This window comes from Rhincodon typus, chromosome 23 (genome assembly GCF_021869965.1).
Source record: "Rhincodon typus isolate 14 chromosome 23, sRhiTyp1.1, whole genome shotgun sequence".
NCBI lineage: Eukaryota > Metazoa > Chordata > Chondrichthyes > Orectolobiformes > Rhincodontidae > Rhincodon > Rhincodon typus.
In genome coordinates, this window is record NC_063354.1 from 29157472 (window position 1) to 29178135 (window position 20664).

At 40.3% G+C, this 20664-nt stretch overlaps 1 protein-coding gene across 2 annotated transcripts in view; it reads right to left on the bottom strand.

Moving 5' to 3' along the window:
- Positions 1 to 20664, bottom strand: part of tmem104 (transmembrane protein 104) — a 181619-nt gene that overhangs the window by 138060 nt on the left and 22895 nt on the right. For both annotated transcript variants that reach the window (XM_020528955.2, XM_048611045.1), the window contains one exon: positions 17693 to 17777. In XM_020528955.2, the coding sequence (XP_020384544.1) occupies positions 17693 to 17777 (85 nt within the window). The remainder of the gene's footprint in view (positions 1 to 17692; positions 17778 to 20664) is intronic.

Genomic DNA, 20664 nt, shown 5'->3' on the forward strand with positions numbered 1-20664 from the left:
AGCACTTAAAAGGATGGTCTAACAGTCTAAATAGTTCAAGTGCTACAATTTCGCTTTTTGCCTTTTGTCCACTTTTTTCCATCTCTCTAGAAACAAACCTGTGCATTACTTGCCTATATGGTCTCTTGAAATTATCTTGAATGATTACTAAATCTGTATTCCTTGATCCCTCTAGTGTTTGACATTTAAACTTGCATTCCATGGAGGAATTGGAATACTTTACCAACTGAAACTCAGGATCTTACTAATTTGTCAATTAACCATCCATTTTACAAGAATATCAATACCTTCTACAGTTTGCTGGAGCATTATGTTGAAATCACTTTCCACTGCTATTTCAAAATTATGTAGTAACTACATAAAAGCCTTCAAGCATGACAACAATTTTCATGACAACAGGTTACAACTACTGAAAGGCAAAAAAAAGTGTCAGTGCCTCGGCCTTCGCAATTTACAATCTATATCTGATTTACAGGGCAACAAGCATGTTATATACAAAATTTACTGGTGCTAAGAAGTTAGATGGGGCTACAAAAGGATTTTAAACGTTCCAATATGTCGATATAGTAACAACGTGGGAAATGTAGAATAAGTACTGCCAGGCAGAAAATTTGTTCTTCTGAAGTAACTTTGATCGTGCACAAGATAGTACAAACATTAGGAAAGCAAACTAAACCTTGGCCTTTATTGCAAAGACAACTGGCATAAAAGATCAAAGTTGTCTTGCTACAAATTGGTTTTGGTGAGACCATACCTTGTGCACAATTTTGGCTTCATTGGAGGTGTCAGCTGTCCTACAAGGAAGAAAGTAGACCAGGAATGTCATTTTAAGTGGAGAACTCATCCCATTGAATCATGTAAAATTCTTAAGGTGCTCAAATGCCAAGAGACTGTTTCCCCTGATGGGTGTGCCTAGTGCTAGTGATCACAGTCTCGAGATAAAGACTTAACTTTTCCTTTGAATTGATTCAAAAATGGCTAAGGGTTGCAAATCTTGAAATTCTCTATCCAAAAAGGCAGTGGGGGCTTAGTTATTTATTACAGTACATTCAAGACAGGATTTAACTGTCTTGGAGATCAATAAAATCAAAGGATCCGGAGATAAGACAGGAAAGCAAAGTTGAGGAAGACCAGCCATGATCATTGGAACAGTTGGAGGAATTATTCCTGTTTTTTAACCCCCATCTTCTGTATGGGGTGCTTATTAAAAACATGCATTGAGAGCACAAGATTATATTATTTTAGGGACAAGAGCTAATTTGCATTCAAGAACTTATTTTGTACTGAAAATTGAACATTTCCAACTATCATTCACAAGATTTCATATCTGAATGAGTTTTTTCCCTACAAGTCAACAGCTGAGTGATATTTTCAATTATACATCTTTGATAGAAAGTCTGCAAATGACAAGTCCAACATTACAGGGTAATTAGAATGCCTACACTTTAATAAAGGGGGCTATTGGTGAACAGGTCAACCCATTTGATTGGACTCTGCTGCAAAGAAATTAGAAAAATTTTAATGTGAGACTAGAACTGAAATTATTAAATCTCTAGCACTTGTCTAGATTTTTGTTCTTTCTTCAATGTACATCTTCAGGCTTCACTATTCTATCCTTCAAACTCAACATTTTCAAATGCTGACCTCCCACTTCTCCTACCATTAAGCAAGTCCAGCACAACCTCAATTTTCTACAGTCTATTTTTTAAAAAGTAAGGCTTTAAGTAAATTCAGTCAGATGGAAGAGGGAAATGAATTCTGCCTGCAGGTTGGATTTACTCTCATGACAGTCTCCCATCAATATATTTGACATTTATCTACAAATATTATATGCAACTACTCTAAATGCATCCATACCGTATGGGATCAGATATTCCATCAACCAAAATAGACCTGCAAAAGAAAAATCCACCTCGACTACTAAAAAGAGAATTCAAAATCAAAGAAGATTAAGTTGAAACTTCAATGATGCTATTGTAGCAGCATTATTGAACAGAAAGTTGAAATCCAGCATACTGGGACTCCAGGGTCCACACAAAAAGACTGTTTAATTTACTGAATTTAATACCCCATCAGCAAGCCTTCACATTTGATGAATTTTACTGTTTAGTCCATCACAGTCTATAGAAGGGATGTTCCTTGGTATTGTGCAGCACTGGTCATGCCTATAGACAAGTGCAAAGGGGATTTGTGCAGAACCCCAAGGTAGAAGTTGACTGGTCAGGCAGGTTCAAATGAAGGTCCTGTCAAAGACCACTAACTGATCAAACAAAGTCTGTCATTTAATGGACAAGATTTGTCACAGGGAATTTGTTTTCCAAACCTTCATCTAAGGACATTTACTGGGAGGTTCAGCTCAACTGCATAGATATGGGAGCACAAAGACAAGGGTTGAATAGACCATCACATTGAATGTTCATTCAGGTGCAGCACAGAGTTCCAATCTATGTGTGGATTGTCAGACAAAGATGTAGAGAGACAATGTTTGAGGGGGACAGGAATCCAGAGGAAAGGTATAGAGCACAGGATGTCAGTTATGATGCACATTTTCAGATTCAATTGACTGGTCCTAAAGATGTAACGTTTGTTACATCTCGATCCTTTCAAGAAGTACCAAACAGAGCCAGATTTAAAAGACAAATCAATTCAAACAGCTTTAAATCATCTGGTTAAAAATCCATACATACACAGCAAATCTGTCAACGAACATGTGCTCAAGGAACTGGCAATTTTCAATTCTTCACATTTACCGTTTGCTTCTGCAAGGTATATAAAGTTCTAAAGTTGTGTCACACTTGCTGTAGTTGATCTTTGTTTTGTTAGGTTCCAACAAATTGCAGCAATTTTTCCAGATAGGTGGGTGACTGAGCTCATGTGAATAGCTCAGTCTGTATATTCTCAACTGGATGGACATAAAGGGTATTGTGTCTTGTCATGGTTAATATTACATCTGTTAACACTTTGTTAGTAGGGCATTGGGCATCAATATTTAAGTACTGATATAGCCATTATCCAATTCGGCTTCAAGCACTGACCCAGCATTGCTGTGAATCCACCGTAGGCTATAATTTTCACTTTGAAATAGCTTTTCTGCTAAAAATTCAAAACTTAAATTTACATGAAATAGTGCATTGCCATGAGTTTTTGATGCATGTTCACCACTTATTGGCAAGTCAGTGAACATATGTACATTCCTTCTAACATTGAAAATTTTTTCAAACTTAAACTGTCACACTATCCTTACTGTTGAGCATTTTTAACAGTTCTCTTCAGTTATACTTGAATGTCAAATAGGATGTCTGGTCAAATGGATTGAACTTCACGTTCCCAGCTTGTTAGCATTTTCTGATAGTGGTCCAGGGCAGTTGTTAAGTAACAAGATGGCTTTCAGTGGTTTAATGTTTGCAATGTTTAACTTTTGGCACAAATTTGTGGTGAAGCCAGTCTTCAAAACCAAACGATATCATTAGTTTTGACACAAGTACTCACTGTCTCCCATGCCAGTAACGTTTATCAAGTCAGTCAGCTTGTATTAAATCAGTTTTGCTATAGAAAAGGTGGATTATCAATTTGGTTTTTCAATGTTTAAATCCAAACAGAGTACGATTTCAAGTGTCTCCTAGCAATTGTATTTTTAAAAACAGCCATCTCACCATTTGAGTGTCTGTCTCCACTGCATCCTCCCTCATGTAAATCTTTAATTCAGTCCTCAGTGCACAAGTAACTGGTCTTGCACAATGTGCTAAGTGGGCAATTTTCATAAGAAGAACCAACTCATTTCTTGAAGATTCATGGAATCAAATAAAACTTGCAGCAACACAGTAACATATAACGTGCTCTCAGTTCCCCACTGTGATCAGTCACTCAGTTATATCGAATGTTTAATTCAAAAAATTATTTCTGAATTTGTACTCCCTGAGGTTCAAGCACTGATATGGAACTGACATTTTTAGAAAGCTTCATTTCAGGCTACATTGCTAGTGTCTAGGGCAAATGAAGGTGGTCAAAGAAAGCATCCACTTGACAAAATCTCTGCCATATGATATGGTAGCTAGTCATGCCAAGACATTTAGTTTTTCCACAGAACTCCCAACAATCACTCCAGGTTATTAGTAATCAGTTTGCTCTGGAACTTCATGTTTGGTCAATTTCCAGTGTGCTCCATGTACAATCTTGATATGAACCAAAATAATGTGCAAGAAATACAATGAAGTCTCTAGATTCTCCTTGTGCTCTTTGACTGCCATGATAAACTAGAATGAGAAGGTGCCCATGTTGGACTGGGATGGACAAGGTCAAAAGTCACATGACACTAGGTTATATAGTCCAACAGGTTTATTTGTAATCACAAACTTTGAGCACTGCCCCTTCATCACTTCACTTGAAGGGGCAGTACTACAAAATCTTTGATTTCAAATAAACCTGCTGCACTATAACCTGGTGTGATTTTTGACCATGATAGAACTATTCAGATTTAAGCTCCCTGTCAAAGATTTTGAGCAGTAGGTTTTTTGGCTCCTTGAACAGTTCAGAATATAGCGTGGATAACTGGCATGCTTATTCTTAGGAGCAGCTACATGTCTAGCATTTTAGCCTATCTCCTAAAGCTGCCAAAGGCAGCACAAGGTCACTATGCTTCTTGGTGCACAGTCCAAATCTCATGTGTAAAGCAGATGGGGCAGGACTGTGCTGTAAAGACTTTGTTTGCTCAGCAGACTTGGTCTTCAGCTTATAGACTGAAGTTTTACGTCTGCCATGGCTACAGTTACTTCGGTTTTTCTGGCACCGATATACTCACTGCTGGTATATTTTGACTGTGGACTCAAGTTAAGGCTTTCCTGGAGCAGGCTGGTGCATTGCGTTCATCGCAAGGTTGAATGTCATGAAGTATTGTATGCTCAGTTCTGAACTTTCAACTAGTGGTGTACAGTTATCAATAAACAGAAAATCTTGAATTAGAGTCTTGGAAACATTAGTCTTTGCCTGAAGTAGGCTCAAACTGAACTCCTTCCTGTCCATGCAATCTAATTTCCATTATCAAGATAAGCACATGAAAACGTATGGGTGGGTTGCGGGGGGGGGGTGGAGAGATGCGGGGAGAGAGAAGAGGGAGTGATCTGTGTTGGCTCCTCCTAGTTCAACTCTAATAAGGACTGGGAAGAGATCATTTATCATCATCACATGGATCAAGATATAATACAAAAAAAAAGAAGTGTTGTTTGACATGTTATCTAGGCAAATCATACCTTACTTACAGCAGGGTACTACAGAATGCAGAATAGAGTGTTCCAGCTAAAGGTAAGGTGCAGAGAAAGATCAACTCCAGTATGAGAGAGGTCTATTCAAAAATTTGTTAACAGCAGGAAGCAGCTATGTTGGAATCTGTTTGGCGCATGTTTGTTTTCAAACTTTTGCATCTTCTGCCAGAAGAAAGAAGGTGCAAGGAAGTTATAACTGGGGTGGGACACTTGTTTGATTACATGGTCTTTACTTCCTGCTGCCTCAAGAAAGCAACCAGAGTCAATGGATGGAAGGCTGGTTTGCATGATCTGGGCACTAGTACATCACAGGAGACGTCTATTTCATGCCATCATTTCTGCACCAGTTCAACCAATGAGGTTGAGTGAGCCACCACAAACATTTAATTCCTAACTCTACGCCTCCATCTGTGTTATGATTCTAGTGGAAACAATTAAGTTCAGAGTAATCAAACAATTATGCCAGAAACTTTTGCACTAAAATTAAATGAAGTACTACCACTTTAAGTGTACTTCTGAAGTAGTTTTACATCCATCAATCTCAACCCAATCCTCACTTTTTTGCCTGCCAACAATCCCCTCTCATTCGCAGGATCTGAGGTTTCCTTGATTTCAAAAGCCAAACCAAACTGTACCAATTTCTTGAATTTGCAAATTCAAGAAATGAATTGGGACCCTTCCATTAGCATTCAAGTGATTTCCAAGCTCTCTCAGCTCACTCTTCTAGATACGGTACCTAAAGCATGGAGCTCACTGCTTGCATGAGGCATGATTTCAAACCAATAAACATGTTTCGTTTAACATACCTTAACACAGCTTTCAGCATAAAGCAGACAAGCTGGTGGCATAAGAAGTCACTGAATATAATCTTGCAGAAATTAGAGACTGACTTAAAAGGACAGCAGATCCTGAAACTTAACACTCAGGAAGAACTGACCTTTCAGAAAGGCAGGGGAAGGAAAAAGCCAGTGGGGTAGCACTGTTAAAAGACAAGACAAGACAAGACATCAGTTGAGAGAGATAATCTAGGCTCAGAGGATGTCAAATTCATTTAGAGGTTAAAAACCAGCAAGGGAAAGAATACATTGATATAAGTAGTGTACAGACACTGAACAGTGCCACAGGAAAGGTATAAAATCAAAGCTAGAGTAATAATCATGAGTGACTTCAATGATCACATTGCTTGGGTCAATCAAGTTGGAAGGGGCAGTGATTGCAACAAATTCAGAGTGTATTAGGGATAGTTTCCTAGCGTAATACACCATGCAGCTAACCAGGGAATGGGTCCTCCTGGTAATGGGTAATTAGGCAGGTTCAATAAATTAACTCAGCAACAGGTGGCCCAGTTGTGATCATAGCATGAGAATTTTATGCAGTTTGAAGAAAAAATAGGTTGGAAACAACTAATTTAAAAGGGAATTACAGTGGAACGAGGATAGGAATTAGCTAAATGGACTAGGCAGGTAGTTTAACAGGAATAGCAGTAAGCATGCAGTGGCAGACAGTTAAGGAGGTAACTCATGATTCTCAGCAAAAATACATTCCAGAAAGGAGGAAAGCTTTTAAGAAAAGGGATAAATCAACCACAATTGAGCAAGTTAGGGAGAGTATTAAGTTAAAAGAAAAAACAGACGCCATAGTTAGCTATAGTCCAGAAGTCCAGGATAAATTCAGAATCCAGCAAAGGACAAAACAGTCAGAAAATAATGGAGACAAACTATTAAGGAATATAAAAACTGACAATATGAGCTTGTTTAAATATTAACAAAAGCAGGGAGGGGGGTCAAAGTGAACAGAAGCCCCTTAGGGAATAAACCCGTGGAGATTATAGGAGCAAAAACTGCAGAGAACATAGATATTTTGCATTAGTCTTTACAGTCAAAGATACTTCAAGCATCCTATTTGATACAAGGATACAGAAGGGGAGAAATGAAGTCTCATCACCATCAGTACGTAAGTAGCATTGGACAGACTAAATGGGGCGAAAGGCAGAAGTCCCCTAGGCCTAAATTTGCATCCTAGGATCCTAAAACAGATACCTACAGATAATGGATGCATTGATTGCAAAACAAAAAATAATGGGATTCTGGAGATGGATGAGATGATTAGTAAATTGCTAATGTGGCACCTCAACTCAAAAAACAGAGGAAGGAGTAAACAGCAAACTATAGGCCAATTAACCTGACATCACCTTGGCTGTTAACAGGAGTAGACCATTTAACCCCACAAGCCTATTCCAATGAGAACATGGCTGATTTCTGGCCTAACTCCATATACCTGCCTTTGGCCCGTGTCCCTCCATACCTTAAATTCATATCAGATTTAAGATCAACAACTGATCCAGCACACACTGTTTTTGGAAGAACTCCAAACATCTACCACCTTGTGCAAAACTGCTTCCCAACAGGTCTCCTGAACAGTATCACTCACATTTAGTCTTTGCCCCCTTGTCCTAGAATCCTCCAATCTTGGCTGTAGTTACCTACACTACATTTTCCCCCATTAACACGTTCAAGACTTCAATTAGTTCACCTCGTAATCTTCCAAATTCTAGGGAAACAGACCTAACTCGTACAATCTCTCCTCAACCCCTCAAGTCCAATACCCCATTCTTGTGAACCTACACTACTCCCAAGGCCAACAGATCTTAAGGTGTGGTGCCCAGACATACTTATTACTCCAAGTGGAGTCTAACAAGATAACTTTTATATAAACTGCAACATAAAACTTCATCCTTGTACTCTAGTCCTCGAGATATAAACACCAACATTCCATTAGCTTCCTTGATATTGAACTTGATGTTAGGCTAATCTGGATTATTTTCTGCATCAGAAAAATGCAAGTCCTTTGTAAAGACAAATGCATTTTTGCCACACCTTAAGACATCTGGTCTACTGTGCTAGATCAAGGCTCCAGTCACTTTGGAGGTGTGGGCTTGAAGCCTGGTGCTACTAAATGTGATTGTTGTTGGTCATTAAGATGCTTGGGACAAGTGAGCTGTTTTACATTTAGGGTAGCATGGTGGCCCAGTGGCTGGGACACCTGCCTCACAGCACCAGAGATCCAGATTAGTTTCTAGTCTTGGGTGATTGCCTACTGTCAGTCATCATAAAAACCCATCAGGTTCACAAATACCCTTCAGGAAAGGTCTGCCATCCTCACTTGTTCTGGCTTGCATGTGACTCTAGACCCACAGCTATATTGCAGATTTATACCTGCCCTCTGGTCATGTAGGGATGAGTACTACCACTACCACTAACAAGATGCACTGCAGAAATTCAAAGAACCTCAACCAGCATCTCCCAAACCCACAACCTCACCCAACACCCTTCCCCTGCCCCCCAACACCACCACGACCTTCCACCTCAAAAGGTGAAGGTGAGATATGGGACCACAACTTGCAAATTCCCCTCCAGGTTACTCACCATCCTGACTTGGAGCTATATTGTCATTCCTTCATTGTCACCAAGTGAAAATCCTAGAATTCCCTCCCTAATGGCATCACGGTCAACCCACAGCAGGGGTTCAAAACAGCAGCTCACCGCTACCTTCTCACAGGCAATTAGTGATGGGTAATAAATGCTGGCCAGCCAGCAACACCCATATTCCATAAAAATGGGAAATCTAACTTATCTTATTGAATACATACATTAGTGTAATTCAAAGGGGAAGTTTGCTGAAGCAAGTTTCACATCTTGCTTAGAGAAATTGTTTACAAGCTAGAAGTTGGTAAAGTGTCTGAATGATTTCATAATTCAGAAGTGCTTCATTTTTCAAAACCAACTTGCATGGAAATGTAATGACACCTCCATGCTAATCACACACTGAAGAGCAACTTCATCCCATATTCCTAGAACCACAAGACCCTTAATACCCAACCTTAAGCTATACAATTAGAAGGAAGAGAAGGATTCAGTCACCACTATACCAACAACTGTTCTTCTAAGGATATTAGCACGAGATGGCAGATTTCTTTTCCTGAATTGGCATATGCAGCTAGGCACCAAATTAAGAGGCAGAACTACAAAGGTAATCAGCTCTGAATCACTATCAGCTGAGTGAACAACTGAAAGTAAATGGGGTCAGTTTTCAATGGATAGCTCAGACCAGCTGAAATGGGAGATGCACGTTTCAATTCATGAGTCACTGACAAATGTACTGGTGAAGAGAGTTACACCATTGAGACGGCTCCACTTACAGTCCATTGTATGCAATGTCCAGTCAAGTCATAACTTGGACTGTAAAGAAGCCTTCAAATGAACAAAACCAGAGAGGACATGTTCACAAGAAGAAACTTGGGAAGGCTGCAGCCCAAAAGGATTTTGGAATCCTTGTGCGCAAAACACAAAAAAGCCAGCATCCAAGTTCCAAGAGTAATTAGGGAAATAAAATGGACTGTTGACTTTACTTCAAAGGGTGTCACTATAAAAAGTAGGCAAGTCTTATTCAAAATTTACAAGACATGAAGTCAGACCATAAATTCCGAGAAGTTTTTTGGTCCCCTAATTAAAGTAAAGTAAAGTGATGCTGGTATTGGAAGCAATTCAGAGAAGCTTCACTAGATTGAACCAAGTGCAGCTGGCTTTCTTAATGTTGAAAAGTTGAATAGGTTGGCATTGTAATCGTTTAAGTCCAGAAGCAAGAGAAGAAATGTTGTCAAAATATACAAGATTCTGCAGGGCCTGATTGGTAGATGCAGAGAGATTTGTTGTCCTTGAAGAGTCCAGGACCAGAGTGCACAATGTCAGAATATGAGGTCACCTACCTAGCACAGATAAAGGAATTGCTTCTCAGGAGGGTTACCAATCTGTGGAATTCTTCACCACAGGAGGGATATTGAGGCCATGTTAAGTATTTTCACAGCTGACAAACAGATCAGTAAGGGAATCCAGGTTTGAGAATAATGTAGGCAAGTGGAGTTCATCATCAAATCAGCCATGATCTCTGGCGGAACAGACTCAATGGGCTGAACAGCCTGCTTCTATAAGAACACAAGACACAAAAGCAGAAGAGGACAAGATTGTGCAAAGTAGCAACCCAGATAATAACCAGGTGTGACAGGAAGAGATAAAGCACCCAAGCAAAGAGTGCACAAGCAGATAACAGTTCAAGTAGGAACAAAATGGGAAAGACTAATTTGAAATGTTCTTCATCTGAATACATGCAACGCAATGAACTGATATGACAAATAGAAATAGCAGGCATATGATTACAACTAAGTCTGTTCAATGGCCAAGTGCCCAAAGCTGGGGACGAAATAGACAAGAGCATCTGACATTTGAGAGAAGGCCTAAAAAAGGAGTTGTAGCAACCCAACGAAGGAAGGATGCAAAACAAGGTACAGTAGGGATAAATATGATCTGTTGTGGAACATCAGAACAATTAAATTTTGAAGATTAGAAACAGCAAAAGGTAAGTCACTGGTGGAAACAGTTTATTGACTTCCTGACAGTAGCTACAGGGTAGGACAGTACAAGAAATAATTGTAAAAAAAGGTACTGCAATAAATCATGCAATTTTAATGTGTGGATTGGGCAAATCACTGCAACCAACATAGCCTGAAAAGCTATAAAGATCATAATGTAGAGATAGCAAGAACTGCAGATGGAGTCAGAGATAACTGTGGGGCTGCAGGAACACAGCAGGCCAGACAGCATTAGGGCAGGTAAGCTGGTCCGTGCCTCTGTCTGCATGCGTGCGTGCGCGCGCGCGCGCCTGTGTGTCGAACTCAGGAAAAAAGACAAAAGGAGAGAGTGGGGGTGAGGAAAATAGGTGGGATGGTGATAGGTGAATGCAGGTAGGGAGTGGTGGGGATTGGTCAGTGAGGTGGGAGGAGCAGATGGGAGAAGACAGACAGGTTCTATCAGGTCAAGGAAGCAGGGATGAGGCCGGGAGGAGTGGGGAGATTTTGAAGCTGGTAAAATCCATTGGGCTGTAGGCTTCAGAGGCAGAATTATGAGGTGCTGCTCCTCCATTTTCCAGGTGGAGTCATTATAACACTGGAGGCAGCCCAGGATGGACATGTCACCCAGAGAGGGCGGGGGCGGGTGGAAGGGGTTGAAATGGCTCGTGACTGGAAGGTATTGTTTGCTACAAACGGCAGTGCAGGTGCTCTACAAAGCGGTCTCCGAGCCTCCACTTGGTCTCACCGATGTAAAGGAGGCCACTGCGGATGCAGTGGAACATGCTGACGGATGTGCAGGTGAGCCTCTGTCTGATGTGGAAGGGTGCCTTGAATGGAGGTGACGGGAGTGGGGGGGAGCGGGTGTATGCAAGCACTATCTTCCAAAATTCCCTGGATTCTGATCAAGGTCACAGCAGATTGGAGAGATTGGATACCTCCAATAGAACAAAAAACAAAAATACAGAAACAGAAAACTGGAGGCCAGTTAGCTTTTTCACAGGGGAAATGCTGAAATCCATTAAGGAGTCAGCACAATATTTAGAAGATGCTAATGCAAATCAGGCAGAGTCAACAGCTTTAGGAAATAAAAATTGACTGTCATCAGTATACTGATATCAGTCGAGGATGTCACAAGCAAGGTGCATTAAGATGAATCCATGGATGCAGTCTGTCTCAAATACCCTTTGGAAATCCAGAGTACTATATAAAAAGATACTACACAAAACAGCTCTCAGAGTTGGCGGTTAATATTTCAGCATGGATAGAGAACTAAATAGTACTCAGACAATAAATGGATACTTTTCATTTCAGTAACAGGTAGAGTGCCACAAGAATCAATGCTGGGTCTCAGCAATTCATAATCTGAATCAATGACTTAGCTGAAGGGAATTGAGTACTTTTGTTTATATTATCAAATTTAGTAGAGTCAGGAAAGCACTCTATGATACTATGGATGCAAATACATTAACTAAGTGCACAAAAATTTGGCAGATGGAGTATAATGTCAGGAAAATGAGAGTTTATCCACTGTCAGGATGAATAGAAAAGCACAAGATTTAAAATGGAGTGTGCGCAGATTTAGAGGTAGAGGGATCTGCATGACCAGAATCATGAAAAGTTGGGAACATGTCAGAAACAAAACTCAGTTAAAGTAATTTAATGCTTCAGTTTAAATTTGTTCACTGTCGTGATCTAACGCTTAGAGGTACAGCAAGGCACCTCGGTACAAAGTAATGGATTGTTTCACAAGACAACTCTAGGACGTAATAGATGTGCAAGTAGTGTCACTGACTCAGATTTCAAGCAACTGCTCAAGTCACTGCAGGGTGTCCACAATGATGAAAGCAAGTTCATTACAGAACATTTCTGGACAGTCAATTTGCAACTTCAAGAGGTGACAAAAATGGATGGCTAACCATTGGGCTGTGCAGGAGCCCTGAATGCATTGTTTGATACTAAGTACTCATTTAAATAGTGGTGTTCATTTTTCTCAGGACTGTAACAGAGCTAATTCTACAGCCACACAGAAGCTGGAGGGAGATTATGCAAAAGACAACTTGAGTTAGAAAACAGATTCATTTCTGTGGCCACGAAGAACTCCAGGATGTCATGTCCATCTGTGGCCCCAATCACAGAATCACCTGAATGGCTGTAAAACACCAAAGCAGACAAGCACGGAGGTTTGTTATTTAATTCTACTTGACAATTCAGATCCAAGGGTTAAAACTGGCTTGATAGAACATCTCTTTTTGCTGTTTGTTTACCATGACGGTCAGTCACCGAACATCGACACAAGTGGTTGCCAATGTGCCTTGCAAATTACAGGAAAAAGCAACTTTCAACCACTTTATAGATCCTGAAGGTCAGTGAATGATCAAGGCTCCAGACAGTTTTTGTTCAGTCAAACTCCTGCATTCAGTCAGTGCAGCCTTCTTTAGTTCAAGTCCCTTCACGAAGCTCTTAAAATGCTGCTACCTCAGTTCACTTCATCATTAACAGGTTTTCCTCAATTTTGTGTTCAACAGCAAAGCAGAATTCTTTCCTCTTTGGTACTTAAGAGTTTTGTTGTTGGAATGTTCTAGAGCTTCTCTCAGTAAGTAACTTGACAGACTCTCAGGCCTGCTTTTTCTCTATGCTGACTGTTGGAGACCCTTAAACAACTTGGCTGCTTTCACAAGCCTCTTTCTCCAAGAAATATACACACTGCTCTAACTGAATCAATTTCAGTCTCCATCTTCCCAGTGGGGAGAACATCTTGGTGCTAAGCAACAGCCCAATTTTGTTTTCCTCTTCAAACAGTTTGTCACCCCAAACCATTCACCTTAAAACTCTCAAATGCACAAAACAAAAAACCTCCAAAGTAGGAGTAGGCCATTCAGCCCTTCAAGCCTGTCTACCATATATTATGACCATGGCTGACTGTCCAACTCAGTCTACTTCTGCCTTTTCCCCAACCTCCATATCCTTTGATCCTTTTTATCCAAATGCTATATCAAACTCATTCAAAACTTGTTTTAACCTCAATTGCTTTGTTATAGCAAATTCTGCAGGTTCACCACTCTGGGTGAAGAAATTTCTGCTCCACTTAGTCCAAAATGGTTTATCCCATTTCCTTGGACTATAACCCTAGTGAACACAATGCGAAGCAACTCAACCTTTCCTCATTCATTCATCAGCTCCACCAGTCCAGGAATTAGTCTGGTAAACCTTCGCTGTACTCCACATGTAACAAGGACAACCTTCTTCCATTAAAAGGAGACCAAAACTGCATTCAATATTCCAGATTATGGTGTCACTAAGGCCCTGTGTAATTGCAGCAAGATGTCCCCGCTCCTGTTCATGAATCCTCTTACTACAAAGAGCAACATTCCATTTGCTTTCTTGACCATGTGTTGCATGTGCATACTTGCCTTGTGACTGGTAGTACACCCAGATCTGATTGCACATTCCCCCCTCAATTTATAGCCAGATAATAATCTGGCTTTCTGCTTTTGCTACCAAAGCAGATAATCTCACATTTATCCATATCATACTGCATCTGCCATGCATTTGCCCAATCAATCGCCAGTCCAAATCATTCAGCAAAGTCAGTGTGCTCCTCTCAGTTCACCCTCCAGCTTTTTCTCAACCGCAAATTAAGATATTACATTTAGTTTCCCTCATCTAAGTTAGTAGATGTTGTAAATAGCTGGGTCCCAGCTGTTATCCCTGCAGTAGCCCATTAGGCACTGTCTGCCATTTGGAAAAAGACATTTATTCCTATTTTTCATTGCCTGTCTAACTATGTCCTCCCCTTCTAAAATTTACAATCTAGACTTAGCAATCAAAACTTAAAATTTCAGTTTCTCCACTTTAGAACCCAAGTTTCTACTGGTACCACATCGGTGCAAGATAAAAAAGGTCATCCTGCAGATTTTTAGGATGTAAGGAAATAAATCAAGGTCAAGTTACTCAAAATTTGCAGATTGCCAATGCCACACACCAAGGATAGAAATAGGAAGTCAGTGCAGATGATTAACTATCTAGATATATGTTGCAGGTGGATACATAAAGATTCCTTGCATATTTGGACAAATTCTAGGGGTTACAGGGCCCACAAAAAAGTTACAAGTTACACCCCAGAGCCATGGCCAATATCCTGCAGGGCTAGTTATGATAAAAGCAGTTCATTAAGGTTGAGGACTCTATGGATTGTGAAAATTAGTTCTTTTGAAAAACTGAGCAGATACCCAGATGGATTTGTTCCGAAAGGTCAAAGGACACAATGAGGCATTGTTTTAAAGACACCTAACTCCTGTGACTTCCAGAACTGCTTGATATTCCTGAAAATCACATACAAGTTTGAGTGGCAGCAATTGCAGCTCCTTGATGTTGCTAAGTACTTGAATTAGGGTATGGCCATGAAGACAAAACCCACAGCTCAACTGCAGCCTCAAGATCCAGTGAGCTAAAATGGCTGTTCTTTCCAAGGGACTTTTGAAAGACTTGCTCTTGAACATACTACTGAGACAATTAGTGACAAGCACATACAGCTAGTGACACCCATCTATGCATTTAAAGGTCACCAGACTGAAAACCATCTGGGACATTTCATGTTTCCTTCTATTCTCCTAGAAGGAACAAGCATTTGACCAGGAAGTTTTTATTTTCCAAAGTTAGTCACTGCAGAGTGTGTAAAATAACTTTAGCAAGCTGCAGGTGCAATCAAGTGTATGGGAATATGATGTTGTGCCAATAAGCCCAAAAAGTAGCATTTTATTACCCAATATTGCCAAGTATGTTGATATTCTCCAGTAATCACCTCTTGCTCATTTTAAATTGACTGCAAATGAAACTAATCTCAATTATAATTAAAATCAGGTAAAATGCATTTGAACACTATCATTTTGGAAGGAAATAAAAATCCAACCACTAGAAGCAACTTGTTTGGCACAAACACATCATAATCACAGGCTGGATTAAAACAAACCACCGCAATAGTTTCTTCCAACTTAATGTTGTGGAGTCAAGCTCAATAGAAGTACCCACAATGTGCAGAACTCACATTGTCTCAATTTGAGGTGACAGTTCATTCTCAAATAGATAAAGCAGAATGAAATATACTTTCCCACAGCTTCAGTACCTACAATGTACAGACTTCAGGCATATGTAGGGCTTAGGAAGTTAGAAATCAAACAATGCCCATTAGGTATATTAGGAAAGCAGGTAACAACTCAAGCAGGCAATTAGGAGAAGGGGCCATGAAACAACCATGGCAAGTACAGTGATATGAACTCTCTACATTAAACAGGATAACTAGATAGGACGTAGTTTTGTACAGAGCATGCTATTACGCTAGGGCACTGAGGGACAGAACGACGCAAGCGAGGTGATTGCTGGCATCTTGACCAAGATCTTTGTATACTCACTAGCCACTTGAGATCCTGGCGGACTAGCTGGTAGCTAACAATGTTCCTCTGTTCAAGAAGGGAAACAGGAATAATCCAGACAACTATATACCACTAGGTCTCTCAGTGATGGTTGCAAAGCTACTGCAAAGAATTCTTAGGGGTAGGATTTACACACATTTGGAAGCATGACCTAATTGGGGACCATCATGGCTTTGGGCAGGGCAGGTCAGGTCATGTCTTACTAACTGGAATGATTTTTTTCCAGGAGTTGACAAAAGGCAATCAATGAGGGTAGAGCAGTGCATGGCGTTTACATTGATTTTAGAAAGGCTTTCGACAAGGTCCCTCATGGTAGACTCATCCAGAAGGTTAAATGCATGGGATCCAGTGACTTGACTGCGTGGATTCATAATGGGCTTGCTCATAGAAGGCAAAGGGTAATGGAGGAAGGGTGTTTTTCAGGCTGGAGGCTTGTGACTAAGATAAAGATCTTTGGAGTTGTCAAGAGTATAGAATGTTGTCAAAGGATACAGCGGGATATAAATCAGTTGAAGATATGGGTGGAGGAATGGCAGATGCAGTTTAATCCAGGTAAGTGTGAGGTGTTGCATCAAATGTGAAGGACAAGTATGCAATCAATGGCAGGACTCTGAACAGCGTTGATGTACAGAGAGATCTTGGGGTTCAAGTCCATAGGCCCCTGAAAGTAGCCACACAAGTAGATAGGGTGGTAAAGGTGGTGCATGGCATGCTTGCCTTTATTAGTTGGGGAGTTAAGTACAAGAGTCAGGATGTCATGCTGCAGCTTCATAAGGCTTTGCTTAAGCCACATTTAGAGAATTGCATTCAATCCTGGTTGCCACATCACAGGAAGGATGTGGAGGCTTTGGACAGGGCGCAGAAGAGGTTTAATCAGGATGCTGCCTGGATTAGAGGATATGAACTATTGGGACAGGCCAAAAAAAATTTAGCTTGTTTTCTCTGGAGCAGTGGAGGCTGAGGGGACACTTGATAGAAATCTGTAAAACTATCAGATGCATACATAGGGATGATGGTCAGAATCGTTCCTGAAACTGAAATGTCTGATGCTAGGGGGCATGCATTTGAGACGGGGGAGGTTTAAAGGAGATGAGAGGGGCAACTTATTTTAAAAACAGTGGTGGGTGTCTGGAAAGCACTGCCATGGGTGGTAGTGGTGATGGAGGCAGAAATGATAGGGGCATTTAAGGGACTTTTAGATAAGCACATGAATATGCATGGAATGGAGGGATATGAACCAACAGCTGACAGAAGGGATTAATTTGGCATCATGTTCAGCCGAACATTGTGGGCCAAAGGACCTGTTCCTGTGCTGTACAGTTCTACGTACTATGTTCTAAAGTCAACATTCAGCAGTTCCTTCAGTTACAGTATTCAAACACTTGCAGGGGACTGGGTTTAACTCTACCAGAAAACACTTGGAATTAATTGGAACACCAAATTAACACTTTTCCCAACAAAGCATAGCTTCAATTTTCAACAGAGCAACAATATTAAAAAAAAAAAATCAGCATTCCATTAGATCTAGTTCGGTATAATGGCTAGATTAGGTTAAAGTTGTCCCTTAATGCTAGTCACAGTTTTAACTATTTTGTACTTACTATTCTCTGCCTCTCCCTCCTTTTCCAACGTAAGTGTGCATTGGCGGCTGCCATGGCCTCAATAACGAATGTTGTAGTCATATAGCTGTAAGGGATAAAATGTTGAAGGCCAGCTCAGGGTCAAAATGGTAGCAGTTCATTTTGTAAACAAACAGGCTAGACTTGATATTTGCTCCTCTCTCCACACAGAAATTCCCAGTCAACTGGAAACCATATTGGTAGCTCCTCAAGCAGAGACGTAGGGGAGGTGCTCGTTCCAGCTTGGAAGGAGTGATCCTGAAGCACTAAACTAATACAGCTTTTAAAAAATCCACTGAACGTACGCAGTGTTAAAATTCAACTGATCTAACTTAAAAAGTTCAAGAAGCTAGCAATTCAATTATTTCCAGAACCCTAATCAGATTTCAAAATGGGTGTTCAAATCATTTATGGCTGATCACTGCGTGGAATTAAAATTAAATGACCATTACGTTAGCCAACTCAAGCCATTAAGAATCTATTTACAGTCTGTATGGAAAAGGTACTTGAATCTGACGCTTGTTCCAACACGAGTTCCATATTTAGAAATTCACAGTTCTAACAATTCAGCACTGATCAGTCTACGCACCAACATGAAATAACAAATCTGGAATAGATCATTGACCTTAATGGAATGGCTGAAACACATAGGTTTAATTCATTGTCAAGCAAGCTAGTTGTCAAAAGGATAAGGGCAGTCTGGTAGCTGTTCTCTCTATGGACTTTAGCAAGGCCCCTCATGGCAGACTGATAAAAAGTGAAGTCATGTGGGATCCACAGTGAACTGCTAAGATGGATACAGAACTGACTAATCATAGCAGCCAATAGGGGAAGGATGTTCTTCAGACTGGACATCTGTGACCAGTGGTGTTCCACAGGGATCAGTGTCAGAACACACTGTCTGTCATTTATATAAAAGGATTTGGAAGATAAAAAAGTGGCCCGATTGTAAATTTGCAGACAAAGATTGGAGGAGCTGTGGAGTGAGGAGAATTGCCAGAGGATACAAGACATAAAACGGCTACAGACTTGGGAGTAGTGGTGGCAGATGGAGTTCAATTGGACTAATGCATGGTGATGCATTTCAGGAGATCAATGCAGGATGGAGGTATACAGTAAATGGCAGAACCTTTACTAGCATCAACATACACAAAGATCTAGGCAGACAGGTCCACAATTCCCTGAAAGTGGTAATGCAAGTGGATAAAATGGTCAATGCATATGGCATGCTTGCCTTCAATCATTGGGACATAAAGTACAGAAATTGGCAGGTATGTTGCAGCTGTACAGAGATTTAGTTAAGCCACATTTGGAATAGTGAATAGTGTGGTGACCAAAACTAGCTAGAACAATTTGGACACTTGGGGGTACAGAAAAGGTTCACCAATACATTGCCTGGTTTGGAGTGCATTAGCTACGAGGAGAGATTGAATAAACTTGGTTTGTTTTCACTTGAACCATGGCCAAAGGGCAACCTGATAGAAGTTTACAAATTTGAGGGACATGGATAGAGTTGATAGTTGGAGTCATTTTTCCAGGTTTGAAATGTCAGTTACTCAGAGACATAGCTTGAAGGTAATACAACTTAGCACATTCCCCTGTAATGTACATGCTTTTTTTCCCTGACTGGGCTACCATATGGGACATTCTCAGATGACCAATTAAAATCAGTGATGAAAAGGGGCAGTTTTTTTTTTTATTAAAATGAGGGTGGTTAGGGTCTGGAACGTGCTGTCAGTGGAGAAGACAGATACAATAGCAACATTTAAGAGGCATCTTGACAGATACGGAGAGACAGGGAATAGAGGGATACACACAGTCAGCATAGAGGCAACAATGTTTACTTTATCAAGGCATCATGCATCAGCACAGACTTCTTGGCCAAAGGGCCTGTTCCTGCATTGTATCGCTTTGGTCTTTGTCAGTGGCTAATTAGTGGGCTGTATCCAAAGCAAGGTTCTACAGGCAGCATATGAACAATGTCCCCACAAAAGAAATCAGGTAGTACTGCTAAATCTAGAGCCCCTAATTGTTCCAAAGTACATAGGGCAAGATATGGCAGAAAAAAAATTGAGCTCATGAAAATCTGAAATAACCATAATATATGAAATAGCTTAGAAGAGATGGAGTGATATTTAAAAAGGACATGCAAAAAGCACAAAGAAATAGAAAAAAATTTGGCTGGTAAAACTAAAGAAAATCCAAAGATGGTTTAAAGAGCAAAGAGACGACTAAGGTTAGGTTTGAGCCAGGTATTACATGGCCACTTGAATTTTCAAGATGTGAGCAGGGTTCATCATGATTAGTTGGTCTCCATATACACAAGTGAGGGGGAAGTGCACATTCTAGTTAACAAGGAGTGCCAAACATTACTAAATAAGAGTAAAAAAGCGAAGGACAGACCACTTTGAAGCTGGGCAAATCATCAAGGCTAGATGATTTGTAGCTGGTCTGTTGAAGGAAGGAAGCAAGGAAGGAGGAAATAACAGATGCTTCAAGGATTATTTTCTAATCCTCAGTAGATACAGGTAGAGTACTGAGGATTGGAGGTCTAAATTTTGTAACATTATTCAGAAAGAATGCAAAGGATAGGCCAAATAATTGTAGGTCAGTCAATCTGATCTCAGGAGGTCGACAAATTATTGGAACCAAATAATAATGAAATTTAGCTCAATTAAAAAGGCATGTTAAATCAGGAGGGTGATTTTGTTGAGAAAGTAACATCTAAAATCAATTGAATTTTGACAAAGTGACAATTAGGATTGGTGCTGTGGATGTCATCACTGATTTTAGTCATCTGAGAACGTCCCATATGGTAGGCCAGTCAAGAAAAAACATGTAGGTTACAGGGGAATGTGCTAAGTTGTATCCAAAATTAACTCAGTGAATACAGAAAGGACATCAACATGTTGCAAATAGGGAACTGACAATAGGGAAACACTATATAATTTAAA